The sequence below is a fragment of the Hylaeus anthracinus genome, unplaced genomic scaffold (genome assembly GCF_026225885.1).
Source record: "Hylaeus anthracinus isolate JK02 unplaced genomic scaffold, UHH_iyHylAnth1.0_haploid 3, whole genome shotgun sequence".
Lineage (NCBI taxonomy): Eukaryota > Metazoa > Arthropoda > Insecta > Hymenoptera > Colletidae > Hylaeus > Hylaeus anthracinus.
In genome coordinates this window covers 7,786,401-7,801,727 of record NW_026535284.1, presented here as the reverse complement: position 1 = coordinate 7,801,727, position 15,327 = coordinate 7,786,401, and the positions used below count along the sequence as shown (strand labels likewise).

The window sequence follows — 15,327 nt, the reverse complement described above, 5'->3', positions numbered from 1 at the left end:
GTGTCCCAATGCTTTCGTGGCGCGGTGGTGGGGGTAACCGTGGGGAGCTTCCGTTTATCTGCGAGGTCAGAGAAGGCTGGCTGCGTTCAGTGGTGCTGTTGAAAAACACGATGAAAATGGCGTGGCAACCGCAAGAGGAAGGACTTAGACAAATTTTAACGCTTCTCAAGGAGTCTCAGAGCCCCGATACGGCTACTCAGCGAGTTGTGCAAGAAGTATCCTTTATCGTTCGGTGTCAAACGATTTCGTGGTGCGTTAAATGCGTACGAGAGTTTCGTTCCCGGTGAGTACACCCGCGACGCGGTAACGCAAGTGAAGCGGGTAAGATAGGTCGATCGAGGGGCGTGCTTTTGCCCTGTAGAAGCTCCCCGTTTCGCGAGCCTTCGTCGAATTCCATGGAGGAACCCTTAACGGCTGATATCGATGAATATTTCAAGGCTACTCGTTCGGTTGGGCCCTGGGAACGTGAAAACGTTCGGCGCGCTTTTGCACAGCCTGTCACGGGGGACCCTCTTTTTTGTCATCCACGGGCTCGATTGAAAAGATGTTTAGACACCGTATTCGCGACGAATACGAATCCCTGTACAAGCACGCGTGTCCTATCACGCTATCGTGTACGTGGATTTTTTTCGAACGCCGTCCAGTGGCTCGATATTTAGGGTTCGTGGGATAATACCGACCGTAGTTGCTAACTTTTTCACTAATAACACGTGAGCTATACCCTAAGCGCTAACATTTACGTTTAGCTACAAAAATCTATGCGCACGTGCAAAATACATGAAAATTCATTTGAAAATTGCATGAAAATCGCTTATTTTTGTTGGAAATAAACTACATTCATACAACTAGTTTTTTATCTTTATTTCTAGAAAGTTGTAGCTATATGAAATTCTTAATTACGAAAGTATATTATGTAGATCAGTGTTCTTTTTTTCAATTCTTTTATGTTTATGTCACATTTCATAAGGAAATGCGTAAAACTTGTAGTGTATATTATAGATCGAAGGAAGATTCTTAATTTTTTAGCTAATGACACAGCTTTAGACGTAAGGCATTAAACGTAAATAATCATAGTAACAGAATTAAAAATTACAAAATGTCAAAATTTATTGAATGTGTTGCCAAGCATTTGCGTCATAGTGGTTATGAATCATTGATGTAGGATATTAAAGGTACAACAAAAGTTTGCATATGTTCCATCCAGGATTCGTTCCCTGGTGTATTTATTGGAATATTTTAATTCTATCTATTATAGAATATGTACTATCGAGTGATGGAAAGTCAAAGTGGAAAAGAAATTATGAATATTTCAAGTTATATGAATTTTCTTCTTATCAAGGTTCTTATTTGTAGATACTATGTAAGAAATCTTAACTTATCAAGATATTTAAAAAGAACAGTTACAATTAAAAGTTCAATATGATTAAACATTTAGTATTTTTTTTCAATTGTTTTGTTATTTATATTAGTGTACATTAACATTGTAGCAGAGTTTGTTCTTTTATCACCATGATAATTGTAGTAGTTATGTCAAATAGACATGCTCCATGAAATAGTATGTGCAAATGTTAGTAAATATTTGCTGTGGATTATAGCCAACATGGCACTAGTACAGTTACAGAAATATAAATTTGATGTAGACACAGTTATTTTTCTTGTGTTATATTTGTACTGTGTATATGTATGTAGCCAATTAAATATGGTTGTGATGGTTGTAAAAATTGTATACATTTGTTAGGAATTTATTGCACATGACTTATGTACTCTATATCGCGTCCCTTTCTTATGTATCTAATACATATTGGGCATAATTGTACAATATCAATTTCTGTGTTTGTTACATAATAGTAACAATTATACGAGTTCTTTTTGGGCTCTTTTGTTCTACATTTCCTTAACAATTCTTTCTCAGAAATTGGAAGAATTAAACAAGTTTCCAGACTTCAACAATTATCTTATTTTTGTTTTAGCAAAACTCACATCAGAGGGTATGTATTTTAAATATTACTTTAATGCATTGAAATTTATTGTTGTCTACTATAATAAATTTTAATTTGTATGTTTCATTTCAAGATGTACCCACGAGGTCTCTTAGCGGACTGATACTGAAGAACAATGTTAAATCAAATTTTTGTAAGTTTTTACCAGAAGTTAAAAATTTTATCAAACAAGAATGTTTATCGGCCGTTGGGGATCCCTCGCCCCTAATTCGAGCAACCGTTGGTATTTTAATTACTACCATTGCATCCAAAGGTAAATTTTGTATTACCAACAAAAAATTTAGTGTTTATAAGTATGCATTCACAACGTTATAACGAATCCTTTTATTGTAATAGGTGAACTGACTTTATGGCCAGAGCTGCTACCCGCGCTTTGTCAAATGTTGGATTCGCAAGATTTCAACGTCTGTGAAGGCGCATTTGGCGCTCTTCAGAAAATATGCGAAGATTCTGCAGACATATTAGATTCGGATGCGCTTAACCGACCTTTGAACGTTTTGATCCCAAAGTTCCTGCAATTTTTCAGACATTCTAGCCCTAATATTAGATCGCATGCCGTTGCCTGTGTTAATCAGTTCATTGTTAACCGTACGCAGGCTCTCATGATTCACATAGATAGCTTCCTGGAGAATCTCTTCCATTTGGCTAATGACGAAGATGCCGATGTTAGAAAAAATGTTTGCAGGTACAATTATGTCTTCTAATTGAAAATATAATAACGAAACTTGAATGATATGACACTCATTATATTGTTCGCTGCAGAGCGCTGGTTATGTTGCTCGAAGTTCGAATGGATAGATTAATACCACATATGCACAATATAATAGAGTATATGTTAATGAGAACTCAGGATCCTGATGAAGGAGTCGCTCTGGAAGCTTGTGAATTTTGGCTTTCATTGGCAGAGCAACCAATTTGTAAAGAAGCACTTGCACCACATTTAAGTCGTTTAGTACCTGTATTGGTAAGTAATCGTAAAGTACTGGGCTCGAGTATACGACAATCTATATAAATAAATTTATTATTCATTTTTATAGGTAAGGGGTATGAAGTACTCTGAAATAGACATAATACTCCTAAGGGGGGATGTAGAAGAAGACGAAATGATCCCAGATAAGAAAGAAGACATCCGACCAAGATTTCATAAATCAAAAACGCACCATATGCACTATAGTTCCATCAAACACACGGATGAGAATGGTGGTTGTAACGATGAAGATATAGACGTTGAAGATGGATGCGACGATGAATCGTCGCTTAGCGATTGGAATTTGAGAAAATGTTCTGCCGCTGCATTGGATATGTTAGCAAATGTCTTCAGAGAAGAACTGTTACCAGTTTTAGTACCAATTTTAAAAGAGACTCTTTTCCACCAGGATTGGGAAATCAAAGAGTCTGGAATATTAGCATTAGGAGCTATAGCAGAAGGTTCATTTCTTACCGATTTCTAGAATCTATATTTTTTGTTTACGCGCTTTCAGTTAAAAGATCATAATACAAAATATAATCTTCTGCAGGTTGTATGGTTGGCATGATTCCACATTTATCCGAATTAATTCCATATCTAATTAATTGCTTAAGTGACAAAAAGGCGCTGGTACGCGCCATCACATGTTGGACGCTTAGTCGTTACGCACATTGGGTTTGTGCGCAGCCACACGACACGCATTTGAAGCCTTTGCTAACTGAATTACTCAAAAGAGTACTTGACGGCAGTAAACGCGTCCAAGAAGCCGCGTGTTCAGCTTTCGCGACGTTAGAAGAGGAAGCATGCACAGAATTGGTCCCTTATTTAGGATTTATTCTCGAAACACTTGTTTTCGCCTTCGGTAAGTCGGATATAAGTTCGGATATTTTTATTTCTTTTTAACGAAATTAATTACTAAATTATAACATTTTTGTTCCGCGAATACAGGTAAATACCAACACAAAAATCTTTTAATATTGTACGACGCAATTGGTACGCTTGCTGACTCAGTGGGACATCATCTTAATAAACCGGATTATATTAACCTTCTTATGCCACCGTTAATTAATAAATGGAATGTATTAAAAGACGAAGATAAAGACCTATTCCCATTGCTGGAATGTCTTTCTTCGGTTGCAACTGCATTGCGATCAGGTTTTCTTCCTTACTGCGAGCCCGTTTACAAGTGAGTTACTTTCTATTCAAAGATCAGAGTTTGTAAATTCGATCGTATCTGAACGCTTATGTGTACCTTTTTTTTCAATAGGCGGTGTGTATCCCTCGTAGAGCAGACGCTAAATCAACATATAGCAAATATGCAGAGCCCAGAACAATTCGAGGCGCCTGACAAAGATTTTATGATCGTTGCGTTAGACCTTCTTAGCGGCTTGGCGGAAGGATTGGATGGGCACATGGAACGCTTAGTAATGAATAGCAATGTAATGCAGCTATTGTATCAGTGTATGCAAGATATTATGCCTGAAGTTAGACAGAGCAGCTTCGCCTTTTTAGGAGATCTTACAAAAGCCTGCTTCCAACATGTTCTCCCGTGCATACGTGAGTCTTACACGTTCGTTTACGCAATCCATTTGTACATTACAAAATCCGCAATACCTTTGTACGAATTGAATTAACTTTATGATTATTTTCAATGTAGCGGATTTTATGCCTATACTTGGTCAGAATTTGAATCCCGAATTTATATCTGTGTGTAACAACGCAACGTGGGCTATCGGCGAAATAGCTATTAAACTCGGTAAATTTCTTTTAAAAGATATTCGGATGATGAAACATTCTGAAATGAGCCTCCCTTATACAACATGTTTCTTTTCTGCTTCGTAGGATCCGATACGAGCGCATATATTCCATTAATTTTGACTCAACTTATCGACATAATCAATAGACCAAATACGCCAAAAACACTGTTAGAAAACACGGGTGAGTAGCTGTACAATATTTACTAAACGTATAGTTTTTTTTTTTTATACAGCATAGTATATGGAGCATACTTTTAAATGGTAGGGGGTAATGCGTAGGAAAGTTACATTTTTGAGTAATGCAATAATGCCGACTACGTTACCATTGTTCACCTATATCGTAGAAGTAATGTACCTTTTCTTACACGGAAAGTTTAGGCGCAAGTCTATCTGGGACTAAAACCAGTGAGCATGGTTTTGTAGGAATACTTCGATAGTTGAAAAGTTCCTGTAAAATCATAACCACTGGTTTCAATTGAATCTATCGAAACTTGCGCCGAAGGATGTTTTCTTATTAGAAGTAAGTTCTGCACACGAGGGGAAACTTTTCATTTTAGGCATAAGTGTCACGTGTTTAACATAAATCGCAGAAACATATAGATTAGAACCGACGTTTCCGTACGTGTATTAATATCACGCGTTAAAATACGTGTATTTTATATACACAAATACATTCAACGTGTACGCGTGAATGTCCCGTGTACACATGAAATATAAACCTCATTGTGTACCTTAGGTTATAATAATCACTTAATGAGAAGTCTCCCATGTATACGAATAAACGAAAAGTCCTCGCGTTAGATGCAGCACCCGGTGGCATTTAAGTTTAGGTGTATTGCTCTGTAAATGATTTTATCAAAGGTAATAACCACACAGATTGACGACTACGAGTGGTTCCACATGACCACGCTTGCACGTTTATCAGCGGGTTAAACTATTAGTATTTGTATATTGGACCTAATTTAGTGGTGTGCGATTGCCTGCAGGCTTTATATGGCTGGTATTGCCATGAAAACTTTACTGCGATTCAGTATATACTATGCTTGCATCTAAGCCCCAGATATTGTTTCAACCAGTGTTATTTAAATTGGCCTCAGATTCACGACAAAATTTTTTAGTTTCTGTGTTTCTTGGTTGTTCTTGTTTGTATTGACATTTATTGGTAGAGATCATACTCATGTCGGTTTTACAAATCATGGGCTCGCACGCTGCTATCTAATTTTTATTATTGTTTCAGCAGCTACAATAGCACGGTATTGCCTATGTTCATTGTCGGTATTTCATATGTTCACCTCTGTTCCCACTGTCTCTATTGATTGTTAATATTAAATTGATTATTATTGATTAAATGATTAATTGCAAATTAATTGAAATTTATAAACGACAACATGTTCGCCTGAGTTGATCGTTGGTTCGCTATCAGTTTGTCTTATTGTTTGTGTTTCCGGTCACTTCACTACACTTCACTTGTCTACTTACCGAAATGAAAATGAAACCGTAGCCATAACGATCGGTCGCCTAGGTTATGTGTGTCCCCACGACGTCGCCCCCATGTTACAGCAGTTTGTCCGACAGTGGTGTGTAAATTTCTTTATTATTATATTCTATTAATTATTATATTACCTTCTATTTTTATTAGCACTTTATTATTATATATTATTCCCGATTATTCAGTACATTGCATCAGGGGCTGCTAAGAATTTTTCCGCAAGAATACTGTAGCGTTAATATACTACGTATCGAGTCCATAATGATTTTGTTTTTAAAAAAAAGAGGTAAAACCTTTTAACTACGAAACTTCGGACCCGGTTTATCCTAAACTTAGCATTAAACTTGGCCAAAGTTTTTCATAGTGTTAAAGGTTTTACATCTTATCATTTGTATGGTTTAATTTTATTGATTTGCCACCGTGCAAGTATGTTATGGGCTCTTAAATTATGCAGTTCAAGAGACTAGGGTAGGTTTACATTTGTCACATTTAGGTCTGTGTAATATTTTGGCCTATGTATTACTGCCTTGCATTGAAAATTAGAAATGTACCTTTTTTCTTTCTTTTTTTTTACATACTTTTCACTGTGTATAGGTAGTTTCAGTCAGAAGTGTCCTTTGCATGTTAACGATAACACAGTATTAATATTTGTCAGGTATATCTTCTTAGTTACATTCTTATCGTAACCGTAACTATCGCTAATGTCTCTTTATGTTTGCAATAACGAGGAATTTAACGTTAAAGAGATGTCAAATGTAAACCAAGCCTTAATGAGATTATACTATCATATGATGCCAGTCACATTATTTTAGTAAAAATGTGAAATTTTCTTTGGGCGAGGCATTTGTAAAAGGAGATCCGACGAAATTTACAAAATCATGTTTTACAGTACATTGAATTATTTTTTATTTACTCGAGGTAGTTTAAATTTTAAATTCTCAGTTGATTATTAGGCTTGTTAAATTGAACCAGAGATAAGAAATTTAAGATAGGATTGACTGACAATGTAAAAGAGATATTTATAGGAAACTTCAGCATAGGACTGACCTCAGAAAAGCCAATAAATTTGCCTCGTTAAATGTTAATTGTAAGAACCTATTTATGTATAAACTTATAGGAATGAATATTATACCAAGTGACTAGCTGTCATTTCTTGTCATAATCACATTCTTATGAATGTCATCATTTTAATTAGAAAGAAGGTACATTTATCGCGATTATGTGCCTAATACTTTTAACTCGAGACGAAATATGTTTAGTACAGCTGCTATGCAATGTGGTAGAGTTACAAATTTTATATTAAATATATATTCCTCAATTCAATTTCGTGCGAGTATACCTTCTTTGTACAGTGTGCACATCGGTCACTTGGTAATGCGTATATCTATTTTATTAGGTGCACATCTTTGCGGAGCATCAGAGACAATGAAGAAAAGGACTCAGCATTTAGAGGTATGTGTCAGATGATTACGGTAAATCCAGGGGGAGTCGTACAAGATTTCATCTTCTTCTGCGATGCTGTTGCATCTTGGATCTCGCCAAGAGAAGACCTCAAAGACATGTTCCAAAAGGTATAGAAAACCCAAACGTGGATATATATTATTTCCGTTGCTTACTGTACAGTTCAAGATACTAAAAATCCATACTCATTTTTTTTTTTTTTTCGCAGATACTACAAGGGTTTAAATCACAAGTTGGTGCGGAAAATTGGAAACGATTTTCAGATCAGTTCCCACCACAGCTCAGTGAACGACTCCATAATATGTATGGCGTCTGAGCAGCCCTCCCTAAATGCGGTAAGCTAATATTTGAGGAATTATAGCAATGAACATAGATTAATTATCGTACAAAGTAGCATCGACGTTACTAGTATAACAAGTAGTAGTCAAAGTTAGAAATATGTGCAGTCATGATTAGCCCTCGTCGATTCTATCTTCACTCCAACTATAAGTACTTCAAGGAGAGTTACAAAGAATGCCTCTGAGTGCTCACTAAGTACTTTTCACACTTCTAACCTTCCCAGCCAACATGTAGGACAATAGTACAAATTAAAAAAATTTTGATTGGTAAGCTCCGCGTTCATCCAGGGGCGTTCTCTTCAGCTCTCTTCGGTACGATGAACTTGGAGGAATGTTAACGTGAAGTAATGTGTCTATTTCAGAAGGCCGCTTAATGGGGCAGGCCGAACGGGGTTGGGCGGGAAACAGAACTATGGGTGGACAGGGTGGGTGGGTGAAACCACGGCCTCTTCTCAGCAACATCGTTGTCGTTACCGTGTTATATGGTCATCGTCAGGCTCTCGGGGGAACTAATACGCGTCATGAGCTCTGCGGTTGGCAATGAGCTGTAAAACGAAAAATAACAAAAAATCAAATCGAAGTGAGAATGGAACGAAGAAACAAAAAAATGAGAACGACAAAACAACGTGGTGGGCCGAATCGTAACGCGTGGGTGGGCGGGTAGGGGGGAGGGAGGGAGGGAGGGAGGGAGGGAGGAACTGTGTTGGGGTCACCGACCATTTTAAAGTGAAGGTATCTACTACACAACGGTAAACCGCATTACAACAACAAAAAAAAAAAAAACAAAAAAAAAACGAAATGATACCTTAACGTAGTAAAACCTACACGCTGTACACTCCGTTTCCATTAGCGCTGTGTAACACTGTTAAGTGTTTTTATTCTCGCGTATCGAAACGTGACAAAGAAAGTGCTGCTGGCGACCGCCATCTTAAGCCCAGCTGCAAATCGAAAAACCGACTCTTCTCGATTAGTTGGAAGGGGAAACTTATGCGAAGGGAAAAACGAAAAAATAAAACAAAAAAAACGAACGAGAAAATAATTAAAAAAAAAAAAACCTGAACGAATGAAAGAAAAAGAGGAAAACATTCAACGAGCATAGATCTCACGTTATAGAGCTTGCTAAACTACTGTGATCGAAAATTTGTATTGATATAGATATTGATTTTTCGAGAAAGAGAGGTGTGCATACATACACACACTACCATTCGATGAGTTGCGTAGATCTTTAGAGGACAAAGAGTATAGAATATTTATTTGATAAAGCTACAGAATAGAGAGTATGTTATTAGAAATTTCATAGTGTACAGAAGGTTTTTGAGAATATGTATTTTTATACGTTGAAACTCAATGGATGTAAACGCAGAAAGTGCCATTCCGTTCGTTTTGAACCAAAATTTTTCTGCTTACTTTAACTCTTCTCCTTGCGCTGATTGTGATATTAGGTTATCTGACAACTACGTCATGTATGTGAAACATATTTCAAATACGATTAATATATACGTACATATAGAGTGTATATGTATATATATATTACTGTTATTATTATTGTATATCGAACATACGATGTTTTAACCTGCAGACAATTTTGTGATTTTTTTTTTCTTTTTTGTTAAAGATATTAAATTAGGGTCATTAGCGTTAGTGTAAATAGATAATACAATTTTAGAATGGACGTTTTTGTTATCACATGATATAAGAGTGTATTTCAAATTTGCTTGTATCACCTCTTCGGGTTAATTGTTATTTAACAACCAAGGGACATATAAGAAGTTTATGATTTTGCAAGAACGATTCACAGAGTTTCTAAATCTATGACGTGAAATCTATCGCGATAGGAAAAAATTTTACGTGCACCGTATCACAATGCTGATCTCCCATTTACGTTTCGAACATTAATTTTGTTGTGTTTAGAATTGTGTTTGAAATTCAAGCGCAGACTGTGTCATTCCAGTCCATTTTGGGCCATTTCGAAAAAGGCGAGCACTCTTACCGTACCAAGATGCGCTTTACCATGTTTCTTGAAGACAAATTAAGGAAACGAAAGAAAAAGAAAAACAAACAAAAAAAGTAACAACAAATTTTTGAAATTGCGAGAATGTAATGTGTATCGAGACTGTAAAAGTTGTAAAAGCCTGTAAAAGCGATTTCTAGTACTTTAAATGACGTATTAAGCTGTATTTTTATTTTCGTTATTCTTCTCATTTTTGTCAAAAGTGTTAAAATACAAACGGAAAAGAATAAGTATAAAAGTATAAAAGCTCAACGCATGGAAATCGTGGAAATAAGCTGACCATCGTTAAGTCACTGTTGTCAATCAAACTTTGAAGTTTATTAATAAACGAAAGTACTGGCAGGATGAACTAGCGCAAGCGAGATAAATAGACGCTGAAAGAATGAAAGAAATGCGTTGATTCCGTTGCATCGTGTATCGTAACGTGCAAGATAATTTTGTCGATCCACCATAACATAGATCGAGTATCATACACACTCTCTAACCAAGTGTGACTAGTACAATCTGACGATAAAAATATTTTTTTATCATTAAACCGTAGACTATATGAAAAAAGATCATTATTTTGCTGTTCTACTATTTTGAGCGAAAGAAACCACACACACATACACACTCGTAACGAGAAAATGGAACTTGATAATAGTTTCTTTTCGTCTTTAAAAATAGAAAAAAAAAACAAAAGAACTGCGCAGAGAACAGAACAGTACGATTCGTGACCGCTCCTTGATTCGATCCATGCTCGTTAAATGGCAACGATTCATATTGCCATCACACTTATCCCAATATTTTGGTCCTTTCCTTGCCCTGCCTGCGCCATTTTTGTGATATTACTATTTTTTATAATTACTTAAGGGCTTGGATGAAAATAGAACAGAGCCACGCGACGTGTCTCAACGAATGTCTTGCAAAAATTAAAACGGTTCGCGGGCAATAATTAAACGATGTTTCCTTTAATCGCATCTACTTTGTTGTAATGTTTCACGTATGTACATAATGCAATGTAAGATCATTTTTTCACTTTTTACAGAATTAACTAGTGCTTAATGGCATTCGATTCACTCGAGGTATACGCAAGGTGTTCTTGTCGTTTGTCGAAAATGTACTCTACATTCAAAATGTACTCTACATTTTCAACTTATGTTCAATGTACGAGTCATCCTACTTTTCGGTTGAACCAGGACTGAACACCCTCTGTATATATATTTTAAATAGTTCCTAAGCTAAAGCAAGAATGTTTTTCAGTGGTACACTCGTGTTTATAGATCTCTGGTTTTTCATATTGAATTTTTTATACTATCGTAGACTCAGAAAGAACATTTCATACTTATCTTCTACCTTACCATTGTAAATATAATTTCGATTGAATGACTTAGATAAGACACAACGCGTGCACAGGATGATATTGTAAAGTAGGCTTCCGTCGAGAACTCGCGTGGCTCGCGATTATTTATTATGCTCGGAGCTCTCAGTCAAGATAAGGACGAAAATAAATTTATAAATGGAACATTAAACGTAAAGAATCATCTATTTATACATATATAATATTATATAATGAAGGTGAAACGAAGTTGATTGATATTTGACAAATTTCCAAGTTTTTTCTATTGCAAAGAGAGAGAGAGAGAGTGAGAGAGAAAGTAAACTAGAGTGTGTTAAGTGTAAAGAGAGTATGTATGTGGGAGAATATACGGGGTGATTGCAAACAAACAAAACAAAACGAACACGGGAGAAACGAAGAACAAAATGGAGACAAATGACGAGTAAAATAATTAAATGACAAACACAAGTAAATAATATTGTTGTATCTTTATTGTTGTTGTTGCATGAGCATAGCGTAATAGACTGAGCCATACATGTGGTTAAATAATAACTATTAACGTAATATTTCTTAATTAATACTATATTATTGTAATTATTGTACGGTGTGTATTATATTTAATCGTAATGCTTCGTGCGGGCAGTGTTTGGAGGGGGTTCCTATCCTTTGGGGATTCAAACGCGTATGTAAAGAAAATAGAGAAAGAAAAAAATACGTAGCTCTCGATCGTCGCCTTCTTTTTAAAATATCCAAACACTTGTATATTTTTCTCCCTACGCAAATTCGTAAACATTTTTCAAAACGGCTTTGAGAACAAAAATTATGGACGATCACATAACAAGAATCGATACAGCTTTTTTGGATGGGTGTAATTTTTTGCTGTCTTGACATTGTAAAATAGAAATGTGTATATGCGTGTGCGTGTGTGAATATATATAGTATACATTGTTTGTCCCAATCGAGAAGAACGACGTTTTACACGAAGTATTTGTACGTAAATCGGAAGAAAAGAGAGCAAATCTTCCAAGATAATTTTCGCTCACTTAAATTACTGCATATATTTATATAGCTCTTAAGAATAGAGAAGAAAATTATCTAAAATTGGAACATATGCGGTAAACTAAAAAGTGGAAAAACTATTTTTATTTTTAACGCTGCAGAATCATGCTGTGCATTTTCTTTTTCGATGGTACTGGAACCCACCAACGACTGTAGGTCTTCGAATTTACGTTTGGTCAACAGGGTGTAAATAAACTCAGAGCCAAAGGTGGGCAAAATTATTATTCAAATCAAATAACGAATAAAAAATACACAATTTATGATTGGTTTATTATATTATGTGGAACGTACAAAAGCTTGTCTTGGTTCAACTGTTCAATTAAATATAATATTTGTCCACGTCTGCTCTAGGCACGATCCTCAGGGGTTATTAGACGTCATTTACAGAAGCAGAAATGTCTTAATTAATTGACGCGCCTATTGACTTTATTTCAGAGTTCACTGTATCTGTTCCAGGAACGATATTTTAAGTACTCTCGATTGGAACATAAGCGTGGCATAAGAATTCTCTTCTTTCACTCAAAGGATCGGAACTTCATGGGGCTGTTCCTAGTACCTGATTATCCTATCCTTGCGGCACGAACGAAGGCTCTTCTCTTCTTTCGAATCGAACCATCGTCATCCGTCTGTATAAGAATTCTCTGTTCTCTCGCGTCTCGCAAGCGCCAGCGAATTCCTCTGTCCAGTGTTTCACACTCGGTATAGAGAAAAACGTATAAAAAAAAAAGAAAATGGTGTTCTTTTTATTGTTGCATACCTTGACTGCTTAGTACTTAAGTATATATATGTACATATACACCTAGACGGAAACTCAAGACTAGAGATCGCAAGCAGAGATAGGGTAAAATTTTGTTCGAATAATAGATAACGAATAAAACTAACATTTAGCAATCTCTTCGTGACGTTTATTCGACAAAGTTTGAATTGTTCCATACTGCGAATTTTAACGAGTAACGGACGAACAATCGTTTATCCTTTTACTCGTTATTCGAAATCTGTTATCCAGATGAAAATTTTGTCTATCTCTAATCGCAAGTAAGTTTTTTGCATGTTAAGTAAAAAGAAACTAGAAAAGAAAAAGAATGGAAAATGGAGACTGTTATACACACAGAGACACGCATACACACGTCCTTATTCCTTACTTCTTACACGATAAATATTCGCCAGAGATGGGCAGAATTTTATACGAATAAAATCTCTGTAGCTATTCATTCGCAACAGTGGTTATGCGGATAAATTTTTATTCAACGTAATTTTATTGTATTATTTAGATTGTAATTTTTAATTTAACATATTAACACGCCAAAACGAGCGTTTCTATTGTTCGTTATTCACAATTCTTGTCTAGATAAGAATTCTTGTTTCATTTAATTAAGAATTTTGCCCACGTCTGTCACTCGCCAAGATGCAACGAAAGGTGCTGATCTCGACGTTTACGATTAAGACTAAAAGTGCGAACGCTGTCGAACGAAAAACCTGAAAGGAAAACATCTCGCTGAGGAAGGAAATTCAGGACCATCATGACAGGAGAAGACAGAAACAAAGAAAGAAACTGAGAGATAAACGGAGACGGTACTCAGTATTGTATATCGATAATAAGCTTCAGGCAATCGTCTTATTGTGATCACTGAATTTATTTTATGCTGTCGGTTGACAATTTATTATTATTATTATTACTGTTGTAACTGATTAATGGAATGAGCGCGACTGCGTCGATCCTTCTGATCACATTATCATCTGTAGGAATTGCGATCCTCAGGGCCCATGATCAAAAATGTCGGCATTTTATTGTAAAAAAAAAAAAGACGTAATATAAAAAAGAAGAAAAAAGGGAGGAGGAAGACGCCACGTGGACACGCAAAGACCGATTGGAAAAGCTTCAAGCGTTTTATCCTGTAGAGTTGTTCGAGTACTTGAAAGGAATTCCTATTCGTTGTATTTAATTGTCAAGTAATTGCAATACGATCGAACGAAATCGTACTTATAATTTATGGATGTCTTGTAGGTTTTTTTCATCAAGTATATCTTGCAAAGCTTACAATCTTTATCTGGATATACGTTTCTAATAATGAATGAAAATTAAATAAATGTTACTTCTTGAGTAAAAACTGCGATTTGAATTGTACGATTACTGTGTAATTATTATTCATAAATCAGTAATCCGTATCTGATTAATCATAGTCATGGAATACATTTAGTTCAACACTACCATGATGTATGATTTAGTTTTTCTCTGTTCAAATGTTTCGAGTACTCGACACCTCTGGACTTTTATTTCATTTCATTTCATTTTACGCCAAAGCCAAGCACTCGACACCAAACAGGGGCAATTCTTTGTTTCATTTTTATTTTTAGAATTAAATATATCACGTGTACGGATGAACCGATTCGAGGCCTCCTCTTTCGCAGAGGACTACCGGTCCAGCAGGAGCACATCACTCTCACCGATTCGCACATTGTACATACGCATGCGCACAATCAGAATGATAGTTCCGTCGTTTACTTTTCTCTTGGTTCTTTGCGTGCTACGCGACGCCATCATTCGAAAAGTAATTCGAAATAAACCTTGAGGAATACTGGCGTACAATACCAACCGTGTAAGTGTCTTCTTTTTTCAGCATCTTCGATGAATTTTTGTTTTTCTCCTCGCCCGCACAAATACCGATTTTACTTACACCATTTTCTCATATGCTTTTGTACTAATTTTTAGTTTGAATTAATATTATTTTAGAAGCTTGCTTTTATTGGCGCTTCATTTAGAAGATACACCTGTAATGTCCTGTACGACCATCAAGGAGTCGCGAGAACCTGCCAAAGAGGTAGGTGATATTTCGCTGTTACATTTAGCTTGCTCGCTTTGTATAGCTAAAGATGGAATACTTATTGAACACAGGTTTCTTTCACAAATAATTTTTATTATGAAGTGC

At 35.9% G+C, this 15,327-nt stretch overlaps 1 protein-coding gene across 2 annotated transcripts; it reads left to right on the top strand.

Annotated features, from left to right (window-relative positions):
* Window positions 1-49: 49 nt before the first annotated feature.
* On the top strand, window positions 50-14,987 carry LOC128893884 (transportin-1). Of its 2 annotated transcripts, XM_054155194.1 has the most exons (15): window positions 55-215; window positions 1,913-1,988; window positions 2,074-2,253; window positions 2,337-2,685; window positions 2,763-2,964; window positions 3,038-3,428; window positions 3,518-3,829; window positions 3,916-4,153; window positions 4,235-4,524; window positions 4,625-4,723; window positions 4,810-4,905; window positions 6,226-6,301; window positions 7,610-7,784; window positions 7,883-8,009; window positions 8,375-14,987. In XM_054155194.1, exons 1-14 carry the CDS (start codon window positions 111-113, stop codon window positions 7,988-7,990), a joined length of 2,697 nt encoding a protein of 898 aa, XP_054011169.1. In that variant the 5' UTR covers window positions 55-110; the 3' UTR covers window positions 7,991-8,009; window positions 8,375-14,987. The 2 variants fall into 2 exon arrangements, 1 of the variants encoding a protein (XP_054011169.1); XR_008461418.1 differs by lacking the exons at window positions 6,226-6,301; window positions 8,375-14,987 and having other exon boundaries at window positions 50-215.
* Window positions 14,988-15,327: the final 340 nt, after the last annotated feature.